Source organism: Equus przewalskii, chromosome 15 (assembly GCF_037783145.1).
Source record: "Equus przewalskii isolate Varuska chromosome 15, EquPr2, whole genome shotgun sequence".
In the NCBI taxonomy this organism is placed as follows: Eukaryota; Metazoa; Chordata; class Mammalia; order Perissodactyla; family Equidae; genus Equus; species Equus przewalskii.
In genome coordinates this window covers 54,123,358-54,145,282 of record NC_091845.1, presented here as the reverse complement: position 1 = coordinate 54,145,282, position 21,925 = coordinate 54,123,358, and the positions used below count along the sequence as shown (strand labels likewise).

The 21,925-nt window shown below is 40.1% G+C and overlaps 1 protein-coding gene across 2 annotated transcripts in view; it reads left to right on the top strand.

Moving 5' to 3' along the window:
* The first annotated feature begins 1,620 nt into the window (after positions 1–1,620).
* STT3B (STT3 oligosaccharyltransferase complex catalytic subunit B) overlaps positions 1,621–21,925 on the top strand; it is a 112,117-nt gene continuing 91,812 nt past the window's right edge. The window contains exon 1 of one of the 2 annotated variants that reach the window (XM_070575903.1): positions 1,621–2,802. In XM_070575903.1, coding sequence (XP_070432004.1) covers positions 2,489–2,802 — 314 coding nt within the window. In that variant the 5' untranslated portion in view covers positions 1,621–2,488. The remainder of the gene's footprint in view (positions 2,803–21,925) is intronic. The other variant, XM_070575901.1, reaches the window with a different exon arrangement.

The window sequence follows — 21,925 nt, the reverse complement described above, 5'->3', positions numbered from 1 at the left end:
CAGTTAAGCGTGCACGTTCTGCTTCGTCGGCCCAGGTTTGCAGGTTTGGATCCTGGGTGCGGTCGTGGCACTGCTTGGCAAGCCATGCTGTGGTAGGCGTCCCATGTATAAAGTAGAAGAAGATGGGCATGGATGTTAGCTCAGGGCCCATCTTCCTCAGCAAAAAGAACTTTGGTGCATGGAACATGGGCACAAATACTCTATGGGCTGGCATTTTAGCATACACAGTTTGGGCTCTCAGAAAGAGCACATCACCATTCTCGTACAACAGGGCTCAGTTAATATTCTATCATCATTCTCATTAAAATTTAGATGTTCAATAAATATTGACCACTAAATTATTAGTGGGAAAGTCTATTTCTGGAAACCTTTCCCTTCTTTCCTTAATGAGACTATTTATTTATTCTTGTAAGGAAATGAGAGAAAAGTTATCACTTGGCAGGTTAAAAGAGTAGCTGGATGCCTTAGTTTCAAAGAGCGACCTCAAACTAAGTATACTTGCTCATTTACCTAACTTTTTGAAAAGATCTACTATTTTTTTTCTTTTAAAGATTTTATTTTATTTTTTCCTTTTTCTCCCCAAAGCCCCCCAGTACATAGTTGTATATTCTTCATTGTGGGTCCTTCTAGTTGTGGCATGTGGGACGCTGCCTCAGCGTGGTTTGACGAGCAGTGCCATGTCCGCGCCCAGGATTCGAACCAAGGAAACACTGGGCCGCCTGCAGCGAAGCGCCCGAACTTAACCACTCGGCCACTGGGCCAGCCCCTGAAAAGATCTACTATTGAAACACAATTTCTAAGTGTGTTTAAATTTTCCAAATGTGTTTAATTTTTTGATGACTTAAGAAAATGATTGAGTACCTTTATAATACTACGCGAAGACGTGCTTTTAAGTTCAGATGTTATTTGCCTAACAAAATGGACAATTAACTGTTAATGTACACGAAAAGTTAACCATTTACTGAGTGTTGACTATACTGAAAGCTCTGTGCCCTTCATGGGGCTTATATCAAAGCAATTCTAGTCTTCCAACTGCTCCACTTATGTTTAAACTCATTTTGCCTTGAGTTTAGTCTACTCAGCAGCACTTTCTTTTTGGGGGGGGGGGGACGTGAGGAAGGGGAGGAAGGTATAAACATACGACCTAGACGTGCAAAAATTCTTGTACAGTATCTTCAGTCCGTTATCATTTCCTAGAGAGAATTGGGTAACAGCTGAAAGTCCATACAAAGTTAAATAGTTTCACTCGTTTGATGGAATGTATGCAGCCGTTAACAATGAATTCCTGCATTTGCCCATATTCCCAGTGAACAAACATTATTTTTCCAACTAGGAAAATGCAAGAATTGAAAAAAGCGAGAGAAAGTCGCCCTTCGCCTGACCCACTAAGTCTTCCTCGAGCTAGGGGATTGTCGGCTGGCTCCGATGAGTTTCCAGCGCCGGCAAACTCGTCTTCTCTCGCAGCCTGCGGGGCCGACCGCGGCGCCAACAAGCGCGGCTCGTGCGCTGCGCTGGCCGCGGGGCGTCCCGCGGCGGAGCCCTGCCGGCCAGACCCACGCGCGGAGGGCTGGCGCAGCGCGCCTGCGCGCTCAGTCACGTGGCGGGCGCTCCGCGCAAAGAGGGTTAAAAGTCACGACCGCGGAGAGCCCGCGAGTGCCCGGCCACTCGGCGCTACGCTCCCTGCCTCCCTGAAACTGATTCTGACGGAGGCCGCTCCACTTTTCTCGACCACCTCCCGACCCCTCGGCCCGGCTCAGCTCCATGGAGCGAGCGGAGCCGCCTAGCACCCTTCCTCGCCGACAACACAGGCGCGCGAAACCGCGTCTTTCAACTGACAATGAAGCCATAGCCGCGCAGCACGGCCGCTCCGGGCGAAGGGGCGCGAGGCCGGGAGGGGGAGGGGGAGAACGGGTGGGCCAAGCCCCGCCCCAGCTCTTCCCCCTATTGGCGGGCACCGCGGGCCTAGGCCCGCCCCCTAACGGACCTGTCGCATTGTGACAGGTGGAAGAGCCAGTTCCTGTTGGGTCGGGGGCGGAGCCAGAGGTAGCCTGAGCTCCGCCCGGACTCCAGGGGGCTCCTCCTCCCGCTCCTCACGGCGGGGCGGGCGGCGGGTGTGAGGGGGAATGTCATTGCTGCTCCGAGCTGTGGTGCCGCCTCCGTCGGCTGCTTCTCCTTCTCTGGCGCCCTCGTCCCGTCGGCTTTCGCCGCTGCCGCAGCTGCGCTGGGGACACGGATGGCTAGTGGGGCGCAAGGGCCATCCGAGTTGAGAGAGCGGCGGTCGCGGCCGCTGCTGAGGCGGAGACTCCCCGCCGCCGCCTCCACCCGCTGTCCCCCGGCCTCGCGGCGCTGAGGGCGGGAGCGCGCGGCGCTCTTCCCTCCTCCTCCTTTTTCTTCCTCCTCCTCCTCCTCTCCTCCGGGTCCCCGCCCAGCACCCCTCGCACCAGGCGGCGGCGGCGGCGAGGAGCGAGACCCGCCGCCGGGGCACAACATGGCGGAGCCCTCGGCCCCGGAGAGCAAGCACAAGTCGTCCCTCAACTCGTCCCCGTGGAGCGGCCTCATGGCCCTGGGGAACAGCCGGCACGGCCACCACGGGCCCGGGGCCCAGTGCGCGCACAAGGCGGCGGGCGGCGTGGCGCCGCCAAAGCCGGCCCCCGCGGGGCTGTCCGGGGGCTTGTCGCAGCCGGCCGGCTGGCAGTCGCTGCTCTCCTTCACCATCCTCTTCCTGGCCTGGCTGGCCGGCTTCAGCTCGCGCCTCTTCGCCGTCATTCGCTTCGAAAGCATCATTCACGAGTTCGACCCTTGGTGAGTGTCCGCCGCCCCTCCCCCGCCGCGGGCACGGGGACGGGGACCGGGACCGGCGCCTCTGCCGCCGCCGCTCTCCCCGGACTTGGCCCCGAGCCCCGCTCGCGCCCCGGCGGAGCGCGCGGCTCCCGGAGCTCCGGGCGCGCCCCCTGCCTGGGGGCGAAGTTTCCCCCGAGCAGCCGGAGGCGGGGCGTCGGGGTCCCCGAGTGGGACCGCGACGCCCGGCCGGGCGAGGGTGACGACCCCCACGAGGGCGAACGGAGCCTCTCGCCGTGGGCTCGGGTCGCAGGGTCCGGAGTGGCCACGCCGGGAGCCGCAGGTCGCTCCTCGCCGACTCGCTGCGGACTCCCGCCCACCCAGCCGGCCGCCCGCGGCGTTCGCGTTCCTGCGTTTTGCGGGCGCGTTTCTGTGGTTGGGCTGGATCGGCCCGGGGCGCGCTGTTGCCGTCGGAGGGGAGCCCAGAGGTGCGGGAGCCCTGCGTGCCAGCCTCGCAGTCGTACGCCTTTCCCGTGTCTCCTTTTGCTCTCATTATACGAGAAGGGAAAAAGAGAGGGAGCGAGGTGTTGTGGCAAAGGAAATGGTATCCCTGAAAGTGATCTGAAAGCTGGGGACTCTTATTTATTTAACATTAGATATTTTCAAGAGTGGCTTTTTCCAAGGCCCTTAAGTGCACTCAGCGCCTCACTGTTCCACAGTTATCTCGGGTCGCTTTCTAGAGCAAGATCGTTAGTCTGTTAGCCCAACTGTCACCCTCGGTAGGTTATGCACGAGATCCGAAAGCATTGCATTAGTTCCTTTATTGGTCTCTGCAGGAAGGTTTGTGGATGAGAACAAACGGCCCTACGGTGACGAGGAGCCAAGCCCTGGATTATACTACCGAAGTTGCACATGTGTCAGGAACTGACCTGGATGTTTTTGGGAATTACTCCATTAAGAGCACTAGCTACTTTAGACGGCAGACTGGGCTATGAGTTATCCAGATAGGAAGATTGCTTTTATTTTTTTTTCCAACTTGTCCAATCTGAGTTTGGTTTTTTTTTTTCATTTTTTTCTGCTTGATCGTATGCCTTTTAAACTAACTCAATTCATCTTGCTGGCCTATCAGCCTTGAGTTAATCTTGCTTATAATTAGACTTAAGTAGACTTGAGGATATTTATCATTTGAAATATAGAAAGAGAATCTTCTTGAGAGTTACTAAATATATAGGTATTAAATATTTTGGGGAGTGAGTTACCATATATTCAAATGTTGGATTAAAGTTATGTTATGAATAGAAAAACTGGTAGTGCCTCGTCTATGGAACACCAGGGGGGCCCACTCATGGAGAATTCAGTTTAGGTAGTCAGTTAGCTACTGTGACATTCTTCCGTGAAACGTTTTAATTCCACTTTAGAGGTTTTCATTTTTTCCTAACACTTTTTAAAAAATAACTTTTATGTTACTTGGAATCACAGAAGAGAATAAATTACCGTGAAGCTTTGTTAGCTAGTTACAGTATTCTTATTCTTAGCTTAGAAACACTTATGCAAATTAGGTAAAAATGAAATTGGAACCAGAAAATGAAAACTGCTAATATTTTACTGAACAACATGAAAAGAGAAAGTTCTGTCTTTTCACATTACAACAGCAGAAGTGTATGGCTGGGCAAACATTACGGGTAACAAAAATTGTGAATAATGTTCCCAGAGAGTATCATCTTTACAAACGGAAGGCCGAATACTGTTTAGTAGTGATGTTGAGGCTGAAATTAAGGATTGTAGAAAAATTCAAAACTGAATGATGAGACAGTTTTGTCATTTTTCCTTATTTTGAAGGAAGATTAGAAATCTACCTCAAGTCAGCCAAAGAGTACTACTAAAATTGAGTATCGTAATCATGAAAAGTCTTACTGGGTTGCTTCACAAATAATATTCCTTTTTTTTTTTTTTCAAGTGTTCCAAAGAATGAAAAGTTGATTTCTTTCTCTAGTTTCGAGAATACACTTAGAGAGCATAAACCTTTTTTATCCGCATGAAAATGTCTATAAAAACACATTTCAGAAACATTTTCCTTTAGCTAAATGCATAACATTTGAATTATAATTTGTATACACTAATCTAAATGTATATGCACCTCTTCGTTCTTAAAGACCTGCTTAATTTAGGTGTTCTGCTTACTGATAGTTTTAATATTTACATTTTAATATATTTGTGATTAAATGTTTCTGTTCATAATGTTAGATAATTCTGATTAGTACTAAACAGCCTTTTATCATAAAGGAATTGTCCCTATCTCTTATTGTGAACAGAGATTTGCCAATATAAATCTAATGTCTAGTTCAGGTGACTTAATGAGAGAAGTAGGTTTCAGACAAGAAAAAATCCCTTATTTGCTCATTTTTTATTTCTTTTCATATTTGTTGAAGATCTTCAGTAGTTAGGCATTGCATTCTTAATCCATTCTTGTTGAAAAATTTTAAAAAGGAGCTTAGGTGTAGATTTGCCTGTCATTATTACTTTGGATTTTTGAAGTAGTTTTCCTTCAAAGCTACTAATAGTACCAGCACTTTGACTGATCTACCATCTAACACCCTAGTGTTGGACTAGTTTGGGAGTCTCTCAGATTACTGTTTTAACATGTAGCAATGACATGAGCCTTTAATAATACTTAAATGTTCCTCTCAGGTTCTGTGTCCACAAACCAATTTATTCTGACCTTCCCCCATCTCTTTTTTTCATGTTTCTGTTACTAGCTTCATTTCTGAAGTCTTTTTAGTGAAAAGTTTACTTTCTTTGTTTGATTGTGAGTTATATCTATAAATTTTACGTTAGTTCTTAGGTTGTATAAGACTTTAGTTAGCTGCCAAAGGTGACTCATTGTCACAAAGTTATACTTGTTTTTTAAATTTGTCACTCAAGTTATTTTATAAAACTTACCAGTTATAAGGGGTGGTATATGATGTTGAATATGTTTATTCAATTTTAAAGTATGCTGCACTTTTTTAGAATTTAGAACCATTTTTGGTGATGATCTCCTTACCACTTCACTGTAGTAATTTCCTCTCTTATCAGTTGAGTTGATCACACATGAGGAAGCAGTTTGAGAACATGTTGTCTGTAATTGAGATACATTTGGTTGACCAACTAATTTAATAGCACCTAATTTTGTCTTTTTATCTGGAGCAAAATGTAGTTTGTTTATTTTTGTTGTAACTATTAATACTTTTACATTATATTAACCAAGTACCTTTTCTGTAATCATTCTCTTATTAAATTGTAGCTTTTCCTACAGAGGCAATGTAAAAGCTCTCTGTGTGAGGAGAGCTGCCCTTTTCTCTGCCTGCACGGGTGGTAGTGGGTTCTCCTTAGGGCCCTAGAGAGAGAATTCTCTGAGCCTTGAGTTTTGGCTGCATTTAGCTGATGCCTTTTTGCAGGTTAGAAAGCTGCAGTTTGGAGTTGAAACTTGAAATGCACCTTTTCATAGAAACTGTGGTATAAATAGGTTAATTAGTACAAACATGTTTTCAAAGGACTGATAAACCTTTGGAACATAAGCTGTTTGTAAGTTGGGGACTACTTCCTGTACTTTGAGGTGTCCATGTTTTTCTTCACTTTGCAGATGACTAAAAGAGGCTATTGACCTCAGTTCTGAAGAAGACAAAATGGGTAACAAAACCAGTTTTAGAGCACAAACATCCCCAAATCTTAAAAAGTCACTTTGTGGAATCGTTAGCAACAGCAGTCCAGCTGCACTTCAGAACAGGTATACTGTCACTGATTTCATTGTAATTTAAAATTTTTCTGGCCTTGAGCTTTTGAGATCATTCTAAATTATAAGAACACTTAGGGAGGAGGTGCAGGGAGTGCCTTGAGTTGCTGGATTGGATCTGCTCCCATTTGGGGTAAGTGCGGTGGCTCCTATAGGTAGTAATCATGGGTTTCATGAAGCATATGATAGGTCCTGGAGTAGGATCTGTCAGCAAAGATTCTGGAACTTTTTCTTTCTCTTTAGGGTTTTCATGTTTTGAGGGCTAACTTGGGTAAGACTGCACCACCCCGTACAGTATAGGCTCTGACCCAGTATTATTAATGTGGGGAAACTTACTGGCCTGTGTATACTTAATCTTTCTCTTATTTTTACGTTCTCAATAAGTTTTGAGTGCTTCAGGATATGAGAAAGTGTTAAAAGTTCTCTTCATGGTAATGTCTTAGTGTTCATCAATGCATACATGCTCTCAGAAATAATGGAAAGATTAATATTCTCAAGTGACTGAATCATATTTTTTCTGTTTGTTTACTTTGAAAACTTAAAGACAAAACTGCAGTTAACCTGAATTATAAAGCACTCCACAATTCAACAGATCTGTATATTACTAAATTGTTATATTATGAAAAATTTCAAACATACAGAAAAGTTGAAAGAATTTTATAGTGAACACTCATACTCAACACCTAGGTTCTACAGGTAGTATTTTATTTTACTTTATCACATCTTTCTATTTGTCCATTTCTGCTTTTTTTTTTTTTTTAAAGATTGGCCCTGAGCTAACAACATCTGTTGTCAGTCTTTTTTTTTTTCCTTCTTCTTCTCCCCAAAGCCCCTCAGTGTAGTTGTATATTCTAGTTGTAGGTCCTTCTAGTTCTGCTATACAGAACGCTGACTCAGCATGGCTTGATGAGTGGTGCTAGGTCCACGCCCAGGATCTGAACCAGTGAAACCCTGGGCTGCCAAAGCTGAGCATTCGAACTTTCGTGGGGCTAGCCCCACGTTACTGCTTTTAAGTCCTGCTTGTACACACTGATAGGGCATTGTTCACTGTCATATGAAGAACGTTATCTTTGTTCCCCAACTTCATGATAAAGAGGATCTCTTATTTCTGGATAGCGTTTGTTACTATAATACTTGAACATAATGAGTATAAATACTGTTTCTGTATCATCCTCAATTGGACTGCAGGTTAAAACTAGATTCAATCATTCTAGGTTTTGGATAGAAACTTAGCTGAGTACATCATAAGTCAGTGCATTAGCCTATGCCTGTTAAATGGCTTCACTTGGCTGAATCTGATGTCTCAGAAGAAACTCGGAAGATATTAGAAGGGTATTGATTTTTTTTTTAAGTCTTAATTTATGTGAAACTCCTAAGTTCTTTTGAATTATTAGAAGCCTTTTATTGGTCAGCCTGTTGCTTACTCTGAGTCTTATTCGTGCTCTTTCTTTGCCATGTTTTATCCAGATGTAATGCTTAATTTATGTATGATTGCAAAATGGCTTCTGTCAATCCCTGCAATAAATAGGAAAAAAGGAGAGCATTTTCAAATAATATAGGACCCACGAATATGATGTATGGGCCAAATTAATACTATTAACAGGGAAAAAAATATAAATGGTTAACCTAATACTCCTCTTCACTCCTTTATTTGCTTTACCTGATTCTGGTGGATATTTTTTGTTTTTAAGCTGTTTATCTTTTCTGAGAAGGTTTCTTTGTCCTCACTTCACCTACGTCAGACCATGACTAATTTCCAGGGATTTGGAAGTTGATAGAAAGTGGCAATATCATAGGATTAAAAAAAAAAAAGTGTGTGTTAGGTGAGGGTAAGGGTTGGAAGAGAGAAAGGCAACTGGCAGAGGCTCTCATATTTGCAGTAAATGTAGGTTAACTGGCATTTGTAGACTTCCCAGGAAACCTAACCACTGTTTGGAATTTTAATTCTTTGGAAAAATACTTTTTTTTTTGGTGAGGAAGATTCACCCTGAGCTAACATCTGTGCCAGTCTTCCTCCATTTTGTATGTGGGTTGCCACCTCAGCATGGCTGACAATGGTGTAGGTCCTCACCCAGGATCCGAACCTGTGAACCTGGGCCACTGACGTGGAGCACTCAGATCTTAACCACTATGCCACTGGGTCGGCCCTGGAAAAATGCTTTTATAGTTTCAAATGAAACCCATCTAAACATATTTTGGAATATACCCTGTACATAAGTTGGTGAATGCCTTTACATTTGTCAAGTGTGTACTATTTTTAAATAAATAAATTTCTGTAGAATTATGACTGGTACACGAATTAAATTGACCATATCATCTGTGACCATTTTTTTTTTCTTTCTGTGGAACTTAGTGTTGCAGAGTAACTGTAATATATGTTTTAAATGGCAGTAGACACTTAGTTTTAATAGTGTCTTATAACTATTTTAGATTTTAGAATTGAGATAAGGTAATATCTTTTATTTCTGTAGATAAAATATATTTCAATTCAGTATTCCCCACAAGGTTTGAATAATACAAGTCTGCCTGTCGCCAAAATCTGTCCTTCTTACTGCATCGTCTGCCTCCAAGGCAGGCTTAAATGAAAGTGTCCTCCATTTAATTTATGTTTTTTAATCAGCTGCTCCGATTTAAGTCTTAACATATTGGCCTCTCAAAATTCCTGGGCACAATCTGTGCTCTAGCTAACTTAAACTCACTATTTGGATGATGGCTAATTACTTTGTTTGTTTTGATGTAGGGAAGAGAGAAGAGTTGATGATGGCTTGAAGTTTTTAAACCTAAATGACTAGGGAATTCTCAGAGATGGGGCTTTTAAGGGAATAGCTGAATGAGAGGAAAAGATGATGGAATCCAAGTGAATGTTGTTTTCATTTAGATTTATTTTGTCTGTAAAAAGTTCATAGTAATGAGGTTGGAAGTATTAAACCATTCCAGTTAAGGGAATTGCGAGGTGGAAGCTAAACTTTCAGAGTAGGCCCAGAGTTCTGTAGCCTGAAGGACTTTTTAGAGTATATGTTGGCTTGTCTTTTTTTTAACATATTTTTTTGTTGAGGGGGGCTGGTGAGGAAGACTGGCCCTGAGCCAACATCTGTTGCCAATCTTCCTCTTTTTACTTGAGGAAAATTGTCTCTGAGCTAACATCTGTGCCAGTTGTCCTCCGGGATGCTGCCACAGCATGGCTTGACGAGCGGTGTGTAGGTCCACGCCCAGCATCCGAACCTTGTGAACCTGGGCCGCTAAAGCAGAATGCGGAATCTTAACCACTACGCCACTGGGCCAGCCCCTGATGAGAACTTTTTTTTTTTTTTAAAGACATTTTTTTTTTATTTTTATTTTTTCCTTTTTCTCCCCAAAGCCCCCCGGTACATAGTTGTGTATTCTTCGTTGTGGGTTCCTCTAGTTGTGGCATGTGGGATGCTGCCTCAGCGTGGTCTGACGAGCAGTGCCATGTCCGCGCCCAGGATTCGAACCGCGAAACACTGGGCCGCCTGCAGCAGAGCGCGCGAACTTAACCACTCGGCCATGGGGCCAGCCCCCCCTGATGAGAACTTTTAAGATTTACTCTCTTACCGGTTCATGCCTAGTCTTAAGACACCAATAAATCCTGTAAAGTAAAATATACTATATTTAAGAAGGTTTTATTATTAAATTATTATACCATCTTACTTGTGTAATCCACAGGGAAAGTAATGGTGTACAGAATTATTGGAAGGCAGCACTCTTGTAGTTTTTGAGATATTTTTTGAAAATGTCTGAAATATTTACATAGCAAGAGAAAAGAGATGTGTTCTACAAAGTCTTATTATTGGTGAGAAGGTTTTCAGTTTCACTCTAAAGAAATTTTCTTTTATGGTGAAATACAACACATTCTGAAAAGTATATAAACCTAATGTACAGTGTAATGACTAATTATAAAATAAACACCCATGTGACTGTCACCCAGATCAAGAAATAGAACATTGCTGCCACCTCAGAAGCCTTGGTGTGTGCTTTCTCAGTACCCCCTCCTCCCACTTTTATAGTAATTACATCCTTGCATTTCCTCATAGGTGGTATAGTTCTGTGGGCATTCCTGAATAATAGAATTTAGTTTTGCCTATTTTAAAACTTTAGATAAATGCACTTGTGGCTTTTGTGTCTTGCTTTTTTTGCTCAGCATTGTTTTTAAGAGTCATCTTTATTGATCAAAGGGTTGTATGTGGGTAATAAGGTTTAGCAATAATTTGTTTAGGAAGGCTTCTTCCCACCGGAGGAGGTTGCCTGCTCTTTTGCAGTAGGAAGGGGAAGGCATCCTTTTCTTCACTTGAGATCAAAAATTATATCAAGATTTAACTTTTGATCTGGAGTCAACCTTGTCTCCAGATAACCTTAACAACTTTTTTAAAGGTGCTAAGTGGCAAGATGGATTCAGTGATTCAATAAGCACTGAAACCATGAGGAAGAGGGGGCAGGGGAGGAGACATCTCTGTCTTTCAAGAGACAAATGATAATCAAATAATCAGATAAATGCAAAATTACTGGTTTTTGAACTATGGCTTTTGCCAACTTGTTCATTTTAAAGTATATGTATTAAAATATACATAAGGAAGGGAGCAGTTGTAGTTAGTTCTTGAAAGAAAGAAGGAAAAAGAATGTTGGAAGGCAATCTGAACTGAAGGAATTTAGGAAAACCATAAGAATGGACTGTTTAATGTGTTGGTATTTTTGTAGAGGATTGTTGACCCTGGGTTGTGTGTGATTTTGTTTGTGTAGATATCATGGGATCTTGAATAGCTTGCATTTCTTCTACGTATGTTTTCCATGTTGCTTTCTTCTTCCGGTCTTCCATGGCTACCACTTTTATTCTTTCCCACGTCTTTATTTCCCTTATTGATTTAGTAGCTGTCTTGTTCTTCAGGAAGAATGGCAGAAGTATGATAATAGTAGGATCCTTTCAGAAATTGTCTTCAGGGGATAAAAGTTTTATTCAAAGGATGGTAGAGAAATGGTCATGAATCTATATGTAGGACCTTGAAATCTATTGGGGTATGAGAATTTGGTGGTGGTAGCAAAAGACTGAGGATGTTGGAAATGTGATTCCAGCTTATAAACTTTTCTTTTAATTAGAAAGCAGTTCTTGAGTGAAACAATAAACATGAATGCTCTTCAGTGCATTTCTGTTTATTGGTCAGAATAATTTTGAACTAATTTGGTATTTTCCTGCTGTGCATTAGTATGGAACCCATGCTACTTGAATGGATAACAGTTGATTTCTTTTGTAAACAAATAAAAGACTCTTATCATAGTTAGTTGATTGCTAGTTGAAGAGTTTCAATCTAGGACTGCCTTTCTTTTTCTTTTTTTTTTTTTGAAGATTAGCCCTGAGCTAACATCCACTGCCAATCCTCCTCTTTTTGCTGAGGAAGACTGGCCCTGAGCTAACATCCATGCCCATCTTCCTCTACTTTATACATGGGACGCCTACCACAGCATGACTTGCCAAAGCGTGCCATGTCTGCACACGGAACCCGAACCGGCAAACCCCAGGCCGCCAAAGCGGAATGTGCAAACTTAACCACTGCGCCACCAGGCCGGCCCCTAGGACTGCCTTTCTCCAGACTCCCAATTTAGTCACCCAGTATTTCTACAGAATTCAAACTTAAAATTTAAACTAAGTCTCGTAAGGAAGGTATACATACTTATTGTCCCTTCTCCCCCAAATCCCGTGTAATACATGCCAGAGAGAAATATAAATGACTTTGAATTAGGCTCTATTTGGATATGATCCAGCTTAATGATTTAAGTTAACACCTTTAGTAGTCTTGTGTGAATTCTCCAGGGAAGTAGAGATACTTTTCTGAAATGTATTAACTGTTAGGAAACATTCGTGCATACTTCTAATATAGCTTATCTACCTTATGGGAGAGGTTTGGGTGCAGGTTTTATTAAACCTGTTTAAAGCAAACCAGTTAAATTTTGTTTAGGACTGTTCATTTAATTAAATAGGCCAGAGCCATTTTGAAGAAGATTTTAACACCTGTTGTGAAAAACACTCAAGGAGACTTAAGTTGTTATTTGCCTAAATTGGTAAGATATATTATGGTGATATGGTGCTCATTTCTCCCACTAAGGAATAATAATATTAATAATAACTTATTGTTACTATGGAGAGACAGAAAAGAAGATCCTTTAGGGTAAGAATATCTTTTCCAGTCTTCTTAGAATATCCTACGCTGTACTGGGAATATAATATTCAATTTATTATTAACATGGATCTTTTATCCTTAATGATAACCATGTTTTATGTTTTGTTGATGATAGTACAGGAAGTCTCTGTTGTGTAATACCTTGATAAACCTTGGATTTGACTGTGATGTCAGTAAAATCATATGTGTAGTTGTGATAATGTGATTTATAATAAATATACATTTGGTTTTCATCTGTTTCTGGCACAGAACTTCTAAAACCCTTATGATTTCCTAAGTGAAGAGAGTGATGCAGGGGTCATTTGTTATGTTAATGAGGTGACTTGGAAAGCCCCTAGGTAACTAAGGATAGGGGTTGGTTGCCGGTGGACCCAACCTTGTGATTAGATGGCTGGAACTTTCAGTCCTACCATCTGACCTCTGATCTAGTAAGTAAAATGTTTGTGAGTTCTGTGAGTTGCTCTAGCAAATTAGTCAAACCCAAGGAGGGGTCATTTACACCTCTTATCTATAACCAGTTGATTTGAAGCATAGGTGACAACCTGGACTTGAAATTGGCATCTGAAGTTGAGAAGGGGGTCAGTCTCTCTAAGAGCTTTTAACCAGTGGGAGCTGACCCGTCAGATCCCAGGTTGATGGTGTCAGATTTGAGTTGAATTGTAGGACACCCAGCTGGTGTTAGAGAATTGCTTGGTGGTGTGGAGACCTGCCCTCACAATAGAGTTATTGGTGAACCTCTTGCTCCCAAAAAAGGTGTCATTTGAATCTTATAGAAGAAGGAAAGTCGATAATGAAGAAAGGATGATGCTTACAGATGTAGTAATTTATATGATTGCCATTAGCACTTGGGAGATGGCTGGGTGAACGGATATCTTCGGAAGAACTTTGAGGGAGATTTTAGTTCCATGAGTATTTCTTCCAAGTACAAATAACTCTGAGAGAGTTTTGTCTGAAGTTTTTTGGTTTTTTCTAAATTTTTTTTTTAAAGATTTTATTTTTCTCCTTTTTCTCCCCAAAGCCCCCGGTACATAGTTGTATATTTTGTTGTGGGTCCTGCTAGTTGTGGCATGTGGGACGCTGCCTCAGCGTGGTCTGATGAGCAGTGCCATGTCCGCGCCCAGGATTCGAACCAACGAAATACTGGGCCGCCTGCAGCGGAGCGTGCGAACTTAACCACTCGGCCACGGGGCCAGCCCCTTGTCTGAAGTTTTAACTCACTTTTTAAGGAACATTGAATAAGAAAAGACAGACTAGTTAATATCCAAAAACCATATGAATGATAAAACTTTCAATGCTGTTAACTTTTGAGATGGTAAATGAAAAAAGACCAATGTCAGCAATAGAAGTAAAATTTACAGGATGGCATTTTGTTTGAACATGAGAAATATATCTTGATATGGAGGAATAGTAAGAATAGAAATGATCATTGTACACATAGGCATTAATTAGAATATGCTAAATTCACGAAAATGATGAGTTTGGGTGGGGTTAGATTAATGATCCATTTGGTTTCTTGGCTCTAAATTTAACTTTATGATTATAGCTAATTAATATGGAGATTAGGCAACACTTTAGGAAGCCATCACAGCTCTCACTGATCTCATTTAAACTTTACCATAAGAGGTTAAGGGATACTAAATAAAAATACTCATTAGGGATGAAGTTGCTTGTCTCCATTAAAGTGTCTCTGCAGTGGAAATAGCTTTGTCTGTCTAATTACTGGGAGGGTCATTGAATATCTTGAGAGTTAAATAAGCCAAGACATGAAGTCTTTATCTTCTTTTATTATGGATTGAACTCTAACAAAATGACTGGTCAGCTCTTTAATTATACTATTATTTTATGTAATAGTAGCAGTATTCTTGTGAGTCCTAAAACCGATATGTGGTAATGATCTCACAAGGTGTTTTTGCTTAAAAACTTGCTTAAAAATGCTATGTGCTTTTTTTTTTAAATAACAAGTCTTTATCCATCAGTGTCCCTTTAAAAAAAGTCTCTTATTGTCAGCAGGGTTTGTTGAATATATTGACAATTAAAAACATTGCATGTGTACCTTTTTTTAAGATTGGCACCTGCACTAACATCTATTGCCAATCTTTTTTTTTTCTTCTTCTCCCCAAAGCCCCCCAGTACATAGTTGTGTATTCTAGTTGTAGATCCCTCTGGTTGTGCTATGTGGGATGCCGCCTCAACGTGGCTTGATGAGCAGTGCCATGTCCGCACCCAGGATCCAAACCAGCAAAACCCTGGGCCGCTGAAGCGGAGCCCATGAACTTAACCACTTGGCTGTGGGGCTGGCCCCGCATATGTTCTTAATTTTAAAAATTCAATAAACTTGCTCTATAGAAGTTTAATTTCAATCCTAAAATCATTTTTACTTTAGACCATAGCTAAAGAAAAGTTTTATTTTAATATGCTAAGCAGCTTCCTGGCATTTGAAGGAACAGGATTATGAACCAATGTGCAGTAGATTAAATAAATCTAATCTTAAAATTGTGTAAAGGCCACTGATTTGTTCAAAGTAGAAAAATGAGCTTGAGGAGCAACCAAAATCTTTTAGATAAAGATATGTTTTGAAGGTTGTTAAAATAAGTCAGTTCATTAGAAAGAGAAATCTTTTCTCCTACGATACTTTATTTTGGTTGTTAAGATAATTTACCACATTTAAATAAAATGTCTAATATAAACAGCATTTAAAACAAAACAAAAGGTTTTCCTTTTGAAATAAAAATCATTCTGGAGGGGCCAGCCCTGTAGCCAAGTGGTTAAGTTCGCACGCTCTGTGTCGGCGGCCCAGGGTCTCGCCAGTTCAAATCCTGGGTGCAGACATGGCACCGCTCATCAAGCCATGCTGAGGAGGCATCCCATATGCCACAGCTAGAAGGCTCACAACTGAAAATACACAACTATGTACCGGGGGGCTTTGGTGAGAAAAAGGAAAATTAAAATCTTAAAAAAAAAAAATCAATCTGGACTTTTAAAGAGTTTGTGTAATAAGTATTTGTTATACCTGGATATGAATTGCAACACAATATAGTTATATTAAGCAATTTTACAAATCAAACTATATTTAAAATGCAACTTACATATAAAAGAATGTATATATCCGTATATGTAATTATCAACATAGTGATAAACACCTGTGAAACCCCTACGCAACTATAGAACTAGAACATTACCAATTTCACATCTATCCACATTCCTTCTCCAGTCCATCCTGGTTTTTCCTCTTAGCACTAGGAAACCATTATCCTGAGTTTTGTTCAACATTCACTTTGCCACATGAAAAAAACCCAAATCTCTTATGTATGTACCTCTAGACAATATGTTGCTTTGTTCAGAGTTTTGAAAAAATAGTATTATCCTATATAAAATCTTTGACTTGCATTTATATCTTTGCTAGTTGACAGGCATTTGGGTTGCCAGCTTTTTGCTTTTATAAACATTAAATACTATATTTTCTGATGCATATTTATACATTTGCTAGGATATATACCTGGGAATTTTGTCATAATATTTCAGTTATTTATAAAAATACGATACGCCACCCCAAATTTAGTGATAAAACAGCATTTCCTTATTTCACAATTCTGTGGGTTGAGTAGGGGGGTCGTCTGCTTCATCGTGTCACCTGTGGAGCTGGGCTGATTATAGTCAGCTGGGGCTAGAATGGCTTGGATGCTGGGCTCTAAGGTCATCTGGAGTCTTGATTGGGTTCTCTGCCGGGGTTTTTGGCCCTTTATGTGGCTGCTTGGGCTGCCTCACTGCATGGTAGCTGGGTTCTGAGAAAGAGCATTCCAAGAGAGAGGAAGCTGCCAGGCCGATTAAGGGCTAGGCTTGGAATGGTCAGGGTCACTTCCAGTATATCTTATTGTTCAAAAGAGACACAGGCTTATCTCAGAGTCAAGGGAAAAGATGGATATACAGGCAGGGACAGAATTGTTTAGGGCCATGTTTGAAGACTAGCTACTACAGTGTATTTATCATTTTTATCTCCTGTTCTATGAAATACCTGTTCATGTGTTTGGTCAATTTTGGGGATTTCTTTTGGTGAGGAAGATTGAGCTAACATCTGTTGCCAATCTTCCTCTTTTTGCTTGAGGAAGATTGTTGCTGAGCTAATATCTCTGCCAATCTTCATCTGTTTTGTATGTGGGACACCACTGCAGCATGGCTTAATGAGTGATGTGTAGATCTGTGCCCAGGATCTGAACCCACGACCCCAGGCCACTGAAGTGGAGCGTGCGAGCTGAACCAGTCCGTCACTGGGCCAGTCCCATTTTGGTCAATTTTTTTATTGGATGATTTTGTTTTTGTGGGAGGTAGAGATACTAAGTCTGGGTTAAATTTCTTGCACATACTATTGCAGTTTGTAGCCTATTGGTCCTTAAGCAATTCTGTGAGGTAGATATTTTATTACCCCCATTTTAGAGATGAGAAGAGGAAGTACTGCTTAGTATGTTAAGAGAGTAGGCCTTGAAGTGAGACGGCTTAAGGTGATGTTTTTGATGTAAGGAATAGCGTGTGCAAACATATACAATTATGAAATGGCATGATGCTTCCATCAATCTACTTGTTACACCCCTCTCCCTCGAAAAGATTGAGGCTTGGAAAATTTGCATGTTTTTTATTCATTTATGGTCAATTATGTTTTAGATAAAATGTGTGTGTGTGTATATATATGTGTATATATATAAAATATTCATTGGAGATCTCGTTTCTGTAATATATGACTGTGTGCCTCACTCAAATATATATTGCACACACGTGTGTGTATGCTATGTAGAGAGGGAGAATATATGGAAGCATATGCACCTGTCCCTTTTGCTTAGGTTTTTTAGATTTCATTCTGTATTGGACTTATTTGAGCAAAGAGTATCATTGGATAGTTTTAATTTATAAATACACTATTTTATATGTGATCCTAGAATTTTTTTCACATTTTTTGAGCTACATTAAAACACTTACATCAACCTCCTATTTTGATATAATATTTTGTTGCCAGCTTCTCACTGTTCTTTCCTTTTTTCCATTAGTTCATTAAATGTCCTTTGTAAAGCAGAACAAACCCTCCTTTTTCAAATGAGTACTTAGGAAAATTGATAGCTGTCACTGACAATTAAGGCAGAATTTAAGAGATAGGACTGAAATATGTATCTGGTTTTCAATTAATATATGTTTGGAAGGAGTTTTTCTCTGTGTGTTCTTATGAGTTCTAGTATCTTTTTGATTTGTAATGCATCTCACTTTAAGTGGAAACATAGAGAAGCTGTAAGAAGTCTGTAAGACATTTTCAGCTTTTGAACACTCCTTGGTTTTTTTCTGTGTGTTGGTCAAAAATAGAGAAATAGGTGGTTTGTCCATCTGATACATACAGTGTGCTCTCTGCTTATGGAAGATCTTGAATAAAAATGGCCCACTCATCAGTTGTAAGAGCAGGAAGGTTAGTGAGAGTTGTCTTAAGACCCAGTTGCAGCTGCTTGTGCATAATGAGTAGTGATGAGTTGGTGATGTGGTAGTGTCAATCTTTGTACTTGTGGGTCTTTTCAAACTTCAGAATTGACCTAGTCAAAGTAAAATAGTGAAAAATCACTTGTTTATTCTGTATCATTAGTAATCCTTTGAAATTTTATTGTTTTGCTCTTGTTGCTTGCTTAAACACTGATAAGAATCTCTGTAGTAATACTAGGCTTGAACATATCCTCATATGAGTTTCCATAGTTATAAAATTGGCTGTGGATTTAATATGATTATCTAGACAGTGTCCATATGTATCACGTGGTAGGATTGGATTTAGATTGTTAGTTTTAGTGGTCCAACTTTTTTTTTCCTGCCATGTGTACTTATTTTGTATGTCAGTCTAGCATGCTTTTTTTGGTTTTTGATCCTGCCACTAGATGGCGGGAATAATAAAAGGTAGATTGAGAAACCAATTTTAGCTGGTTGCCCTAGCTGCTTTGTACTTTTCCTTTGCCTTGGTTGTTCTCTGTTCCCATTAGTGCTGAATTTTGGATATGTATGAAGTCTCCCAACTAGTGGGGCTTATGTAGATCTGGTACCTTGTGTAGCCTGAGAGTGACAGGGTAAAGGAAAAGAGAAAGAATAGAAAATCTTTAATCCTGGCTGTAATCGTTGGTGTTCTCACACTTTGCTTTTCATTTCTATTTTCCCTTTGTGGAATTCTGTTCCTTTCTTTTATTTCTTGATTCTCTTACGCTTACATTGGCATCTATAATTGGTCATTTCTGTTGGTGGCGCTAGTTGCCTTCTCATTTACTAGGTGAATACGTGTTAATCTGACCAATTTTATAAAATCTTACACAACACTTTGCACACAAACTCTTAGAGTTGTAATTGACTCTGTAAATCTTTTCATGTAATGAATTATTTTTGAAAGAACCTGGACCTGTGTGTTGATAGCCGATAGCCTTCGAAGAATAGAGTGGTGGACAGAGTCTATGATGGTGGGATGTAGCTTCCATGATTATGATACATTATATAAGACTTTATCTTACTAGCAGACTCACGCCAGAGACTCTCTTTGCTGGCGTTAATGAAGTAAGCAACCATGTTGGAGAAGCCCATGTGGCAAGGAACTTGCAGGCAGCCTCTTATGAGGCTCCTTCCTACAGCCAACAAGAAACCAGGGCTCTCAGACATAGCCTCAAAGAAATGAATTCTGCCAGCAACCAAAGTGAGCTTGGAAGTGAATTCTTTCCCTAATTGAATCTCCAAATGAGAACCCAACCCAGGTAATGCCTTGATTGCAGCCTTTTGAGACCCTAAGCAGAGGATCCAGTTAAGCTGTGCCTGGACTCCTGACCCCTGAAACCGTGAGATAATGAATGTTGTTTTAAGCCATTGAGTTTGTTATAATTTGTTATGCAGCAGTAGAAAACTAATACAAATACCCTTGATAGATCTTTCCCATCTCTGAATATTATCTATTTGCCAGGTGCTGTGGGTATCGTGGTGTGAGCCCAAATAGATATGGATTCTAGTCTGATGGGGAAGATAGACTTGAAACAATTGAGAATGACAGGAGCTATGAAGGCAAATGATACCATGAGAGCAGCTAATAGACTTAAACACAAATATCTCTTTAGGACTTATTCAACTTTTTAAAACTTACTCTTCCTAGGTTGCCTTCTCATTTTTTGCTTTTGAGCATATTCTTGCCATCACAAAACTTAATCTAGCTTTATTTTCTATTAGAGTTATGAAAATGATCCATGTGCATTTTTTAGCTCTTGCACATGCTCTTTCTTCTTTCTAGAACACTTCTATTCCTTCCTGCCTTTTTGCTCAATAATTCATCTAGGTTTAAGTTAGATGTCAATTGTGGAAGCTTTCCATGACAGCTTTGTGAGAACAGGTCTGTCCTGTTTACTAGTGTCTCCAGTAACTAGCATAGTGCTGGTAGGGCTTTAAAAAAAAAAGGAGAAAGAAAAACAAAAAAACCTTGATATGGAGGAAGTAGAACTCTTATACATTGCTGGTGGGAGTGTAAATGTTACATCTACTTCCGAGAACTGTTTAATATTTTTAAATACATGTGTACTGGATAACCTAGGAGTGCAACTGCTAAGTATTTACCCAAAGAAATGAAAACACAAGTCCTCAAAAAAAGACTTCTACAAGAATGCTTGTTTATATTTTATAAGAACAAGAATGGTATAGGCTTGTTAATTGTTGCCTCAATTGGAAACAACCCATATGTGCTTCAATAGGAGAATGAATTGTAGTAATCGTAAAATGGAATACTGCTCCGCAGTAAAAAAGGAACAGACTGCTGCTACATGAATAAATCTCAAATATTATGTTGAGTGAAAGAAGCCAGACACCTATAGAAAGTAGAATTTATGATCCATTTATGTGAAATCTGATAATAAACAAAAGGAATCTATTGTCAAAGAATTCTGAAAGTGTTTGGGAGGGAGAAGTGCCTGGAAAGGTACATGTGGGAACTTGCTGGGATGATGGTTTTGGGTGATAGTTATGGTTGATAGTATGTATACAATTGTCGAAATTCAACAAATCAAGCATGTAAAATTGGTGTATTTTAATGCATGTAAATTATACTTAATATTTTAAAAATTAAGAAAAATATGTCTTTTAGTATCCCATGTGTTCCCTTCTCTGCTTGATTATATTGGCTTTTTGCTGGTCCCTCCTGCAAGATTGTCAGAGATCATTAGCTTCATGAGGTCAGGGACCAAGTTTGTCTTTGGTTCTTAGTTCGAATTTGTACTTATATGCATAATGCCCAGGCTTATTGGCTCTGGGTCGAAAGTTATTTGTGAACTACAGTTTATTCATAAGTTGGTATCCATATTTTATGGTTGGATTTTCAAGAAAAATATTTGCGTTATTACAACATCTTATATTCAGTGTTTTTCTTTATGTAGCTTCTAGCTTTTTGAGTTCTAGGATGCACAAAAGACATCTGTTTAAGTGTTGGTAATCTCACTCCAACTACAGCTTTGCCAGCCACAATTTGAGATAGCACAGTGCTATATTTGTATACCAAAATTTAAAAATCAGATCTTTTTTATAATTATGAAGTTTATTTTATTCCTCTTAAACAAGTGAAAATTAAATATTAATCCTCTTTTCTTCCAACTCTCTTCTTGCATCTTGCCTTAACTTTTTGAGATAGGGCAAAGAAAAGAGAACATATTTTTTTACTTTTTTGATGCAAAAAGCCTTAAGCACCACATTAATTTGAAAAAGAACCAGGTGGTTACATAGCACTTTGCCTAACCAGTTCTATGCCTTGCGGTAGTGGTATTTTTTTTCCTTGATGAAAATAATATTAAATTTTAAATGATTTAACAATTGGGTCAGAAACTTGAAAAATAAGTATAGTCTCGATTTCCCAAAACTTCCTTGGTAGATCACAGATGTAGTTTTTTCTGAACTATCGAGGAAGGTAACATAGTAGATTTTTCAGAGCTAGAAATCTAGAAATGCCTTTCTATTGTAACTTATATGTTGGAGGTCTTCTAAACATAAATTCAAAATTCTGCAAATTTTTATGCACATTCTTCTGGTGAGAGAATCTGTATTTTCAACAGATTCTCAGAAATCCTCACCCCAAAAGATTAAAAACCTTGCCTCTCCCTCTGCTTTTTATGAGATTTTTTTTATTGTCAGTTGATGAGTTTGCCAGCTTTTCAGAAATGTA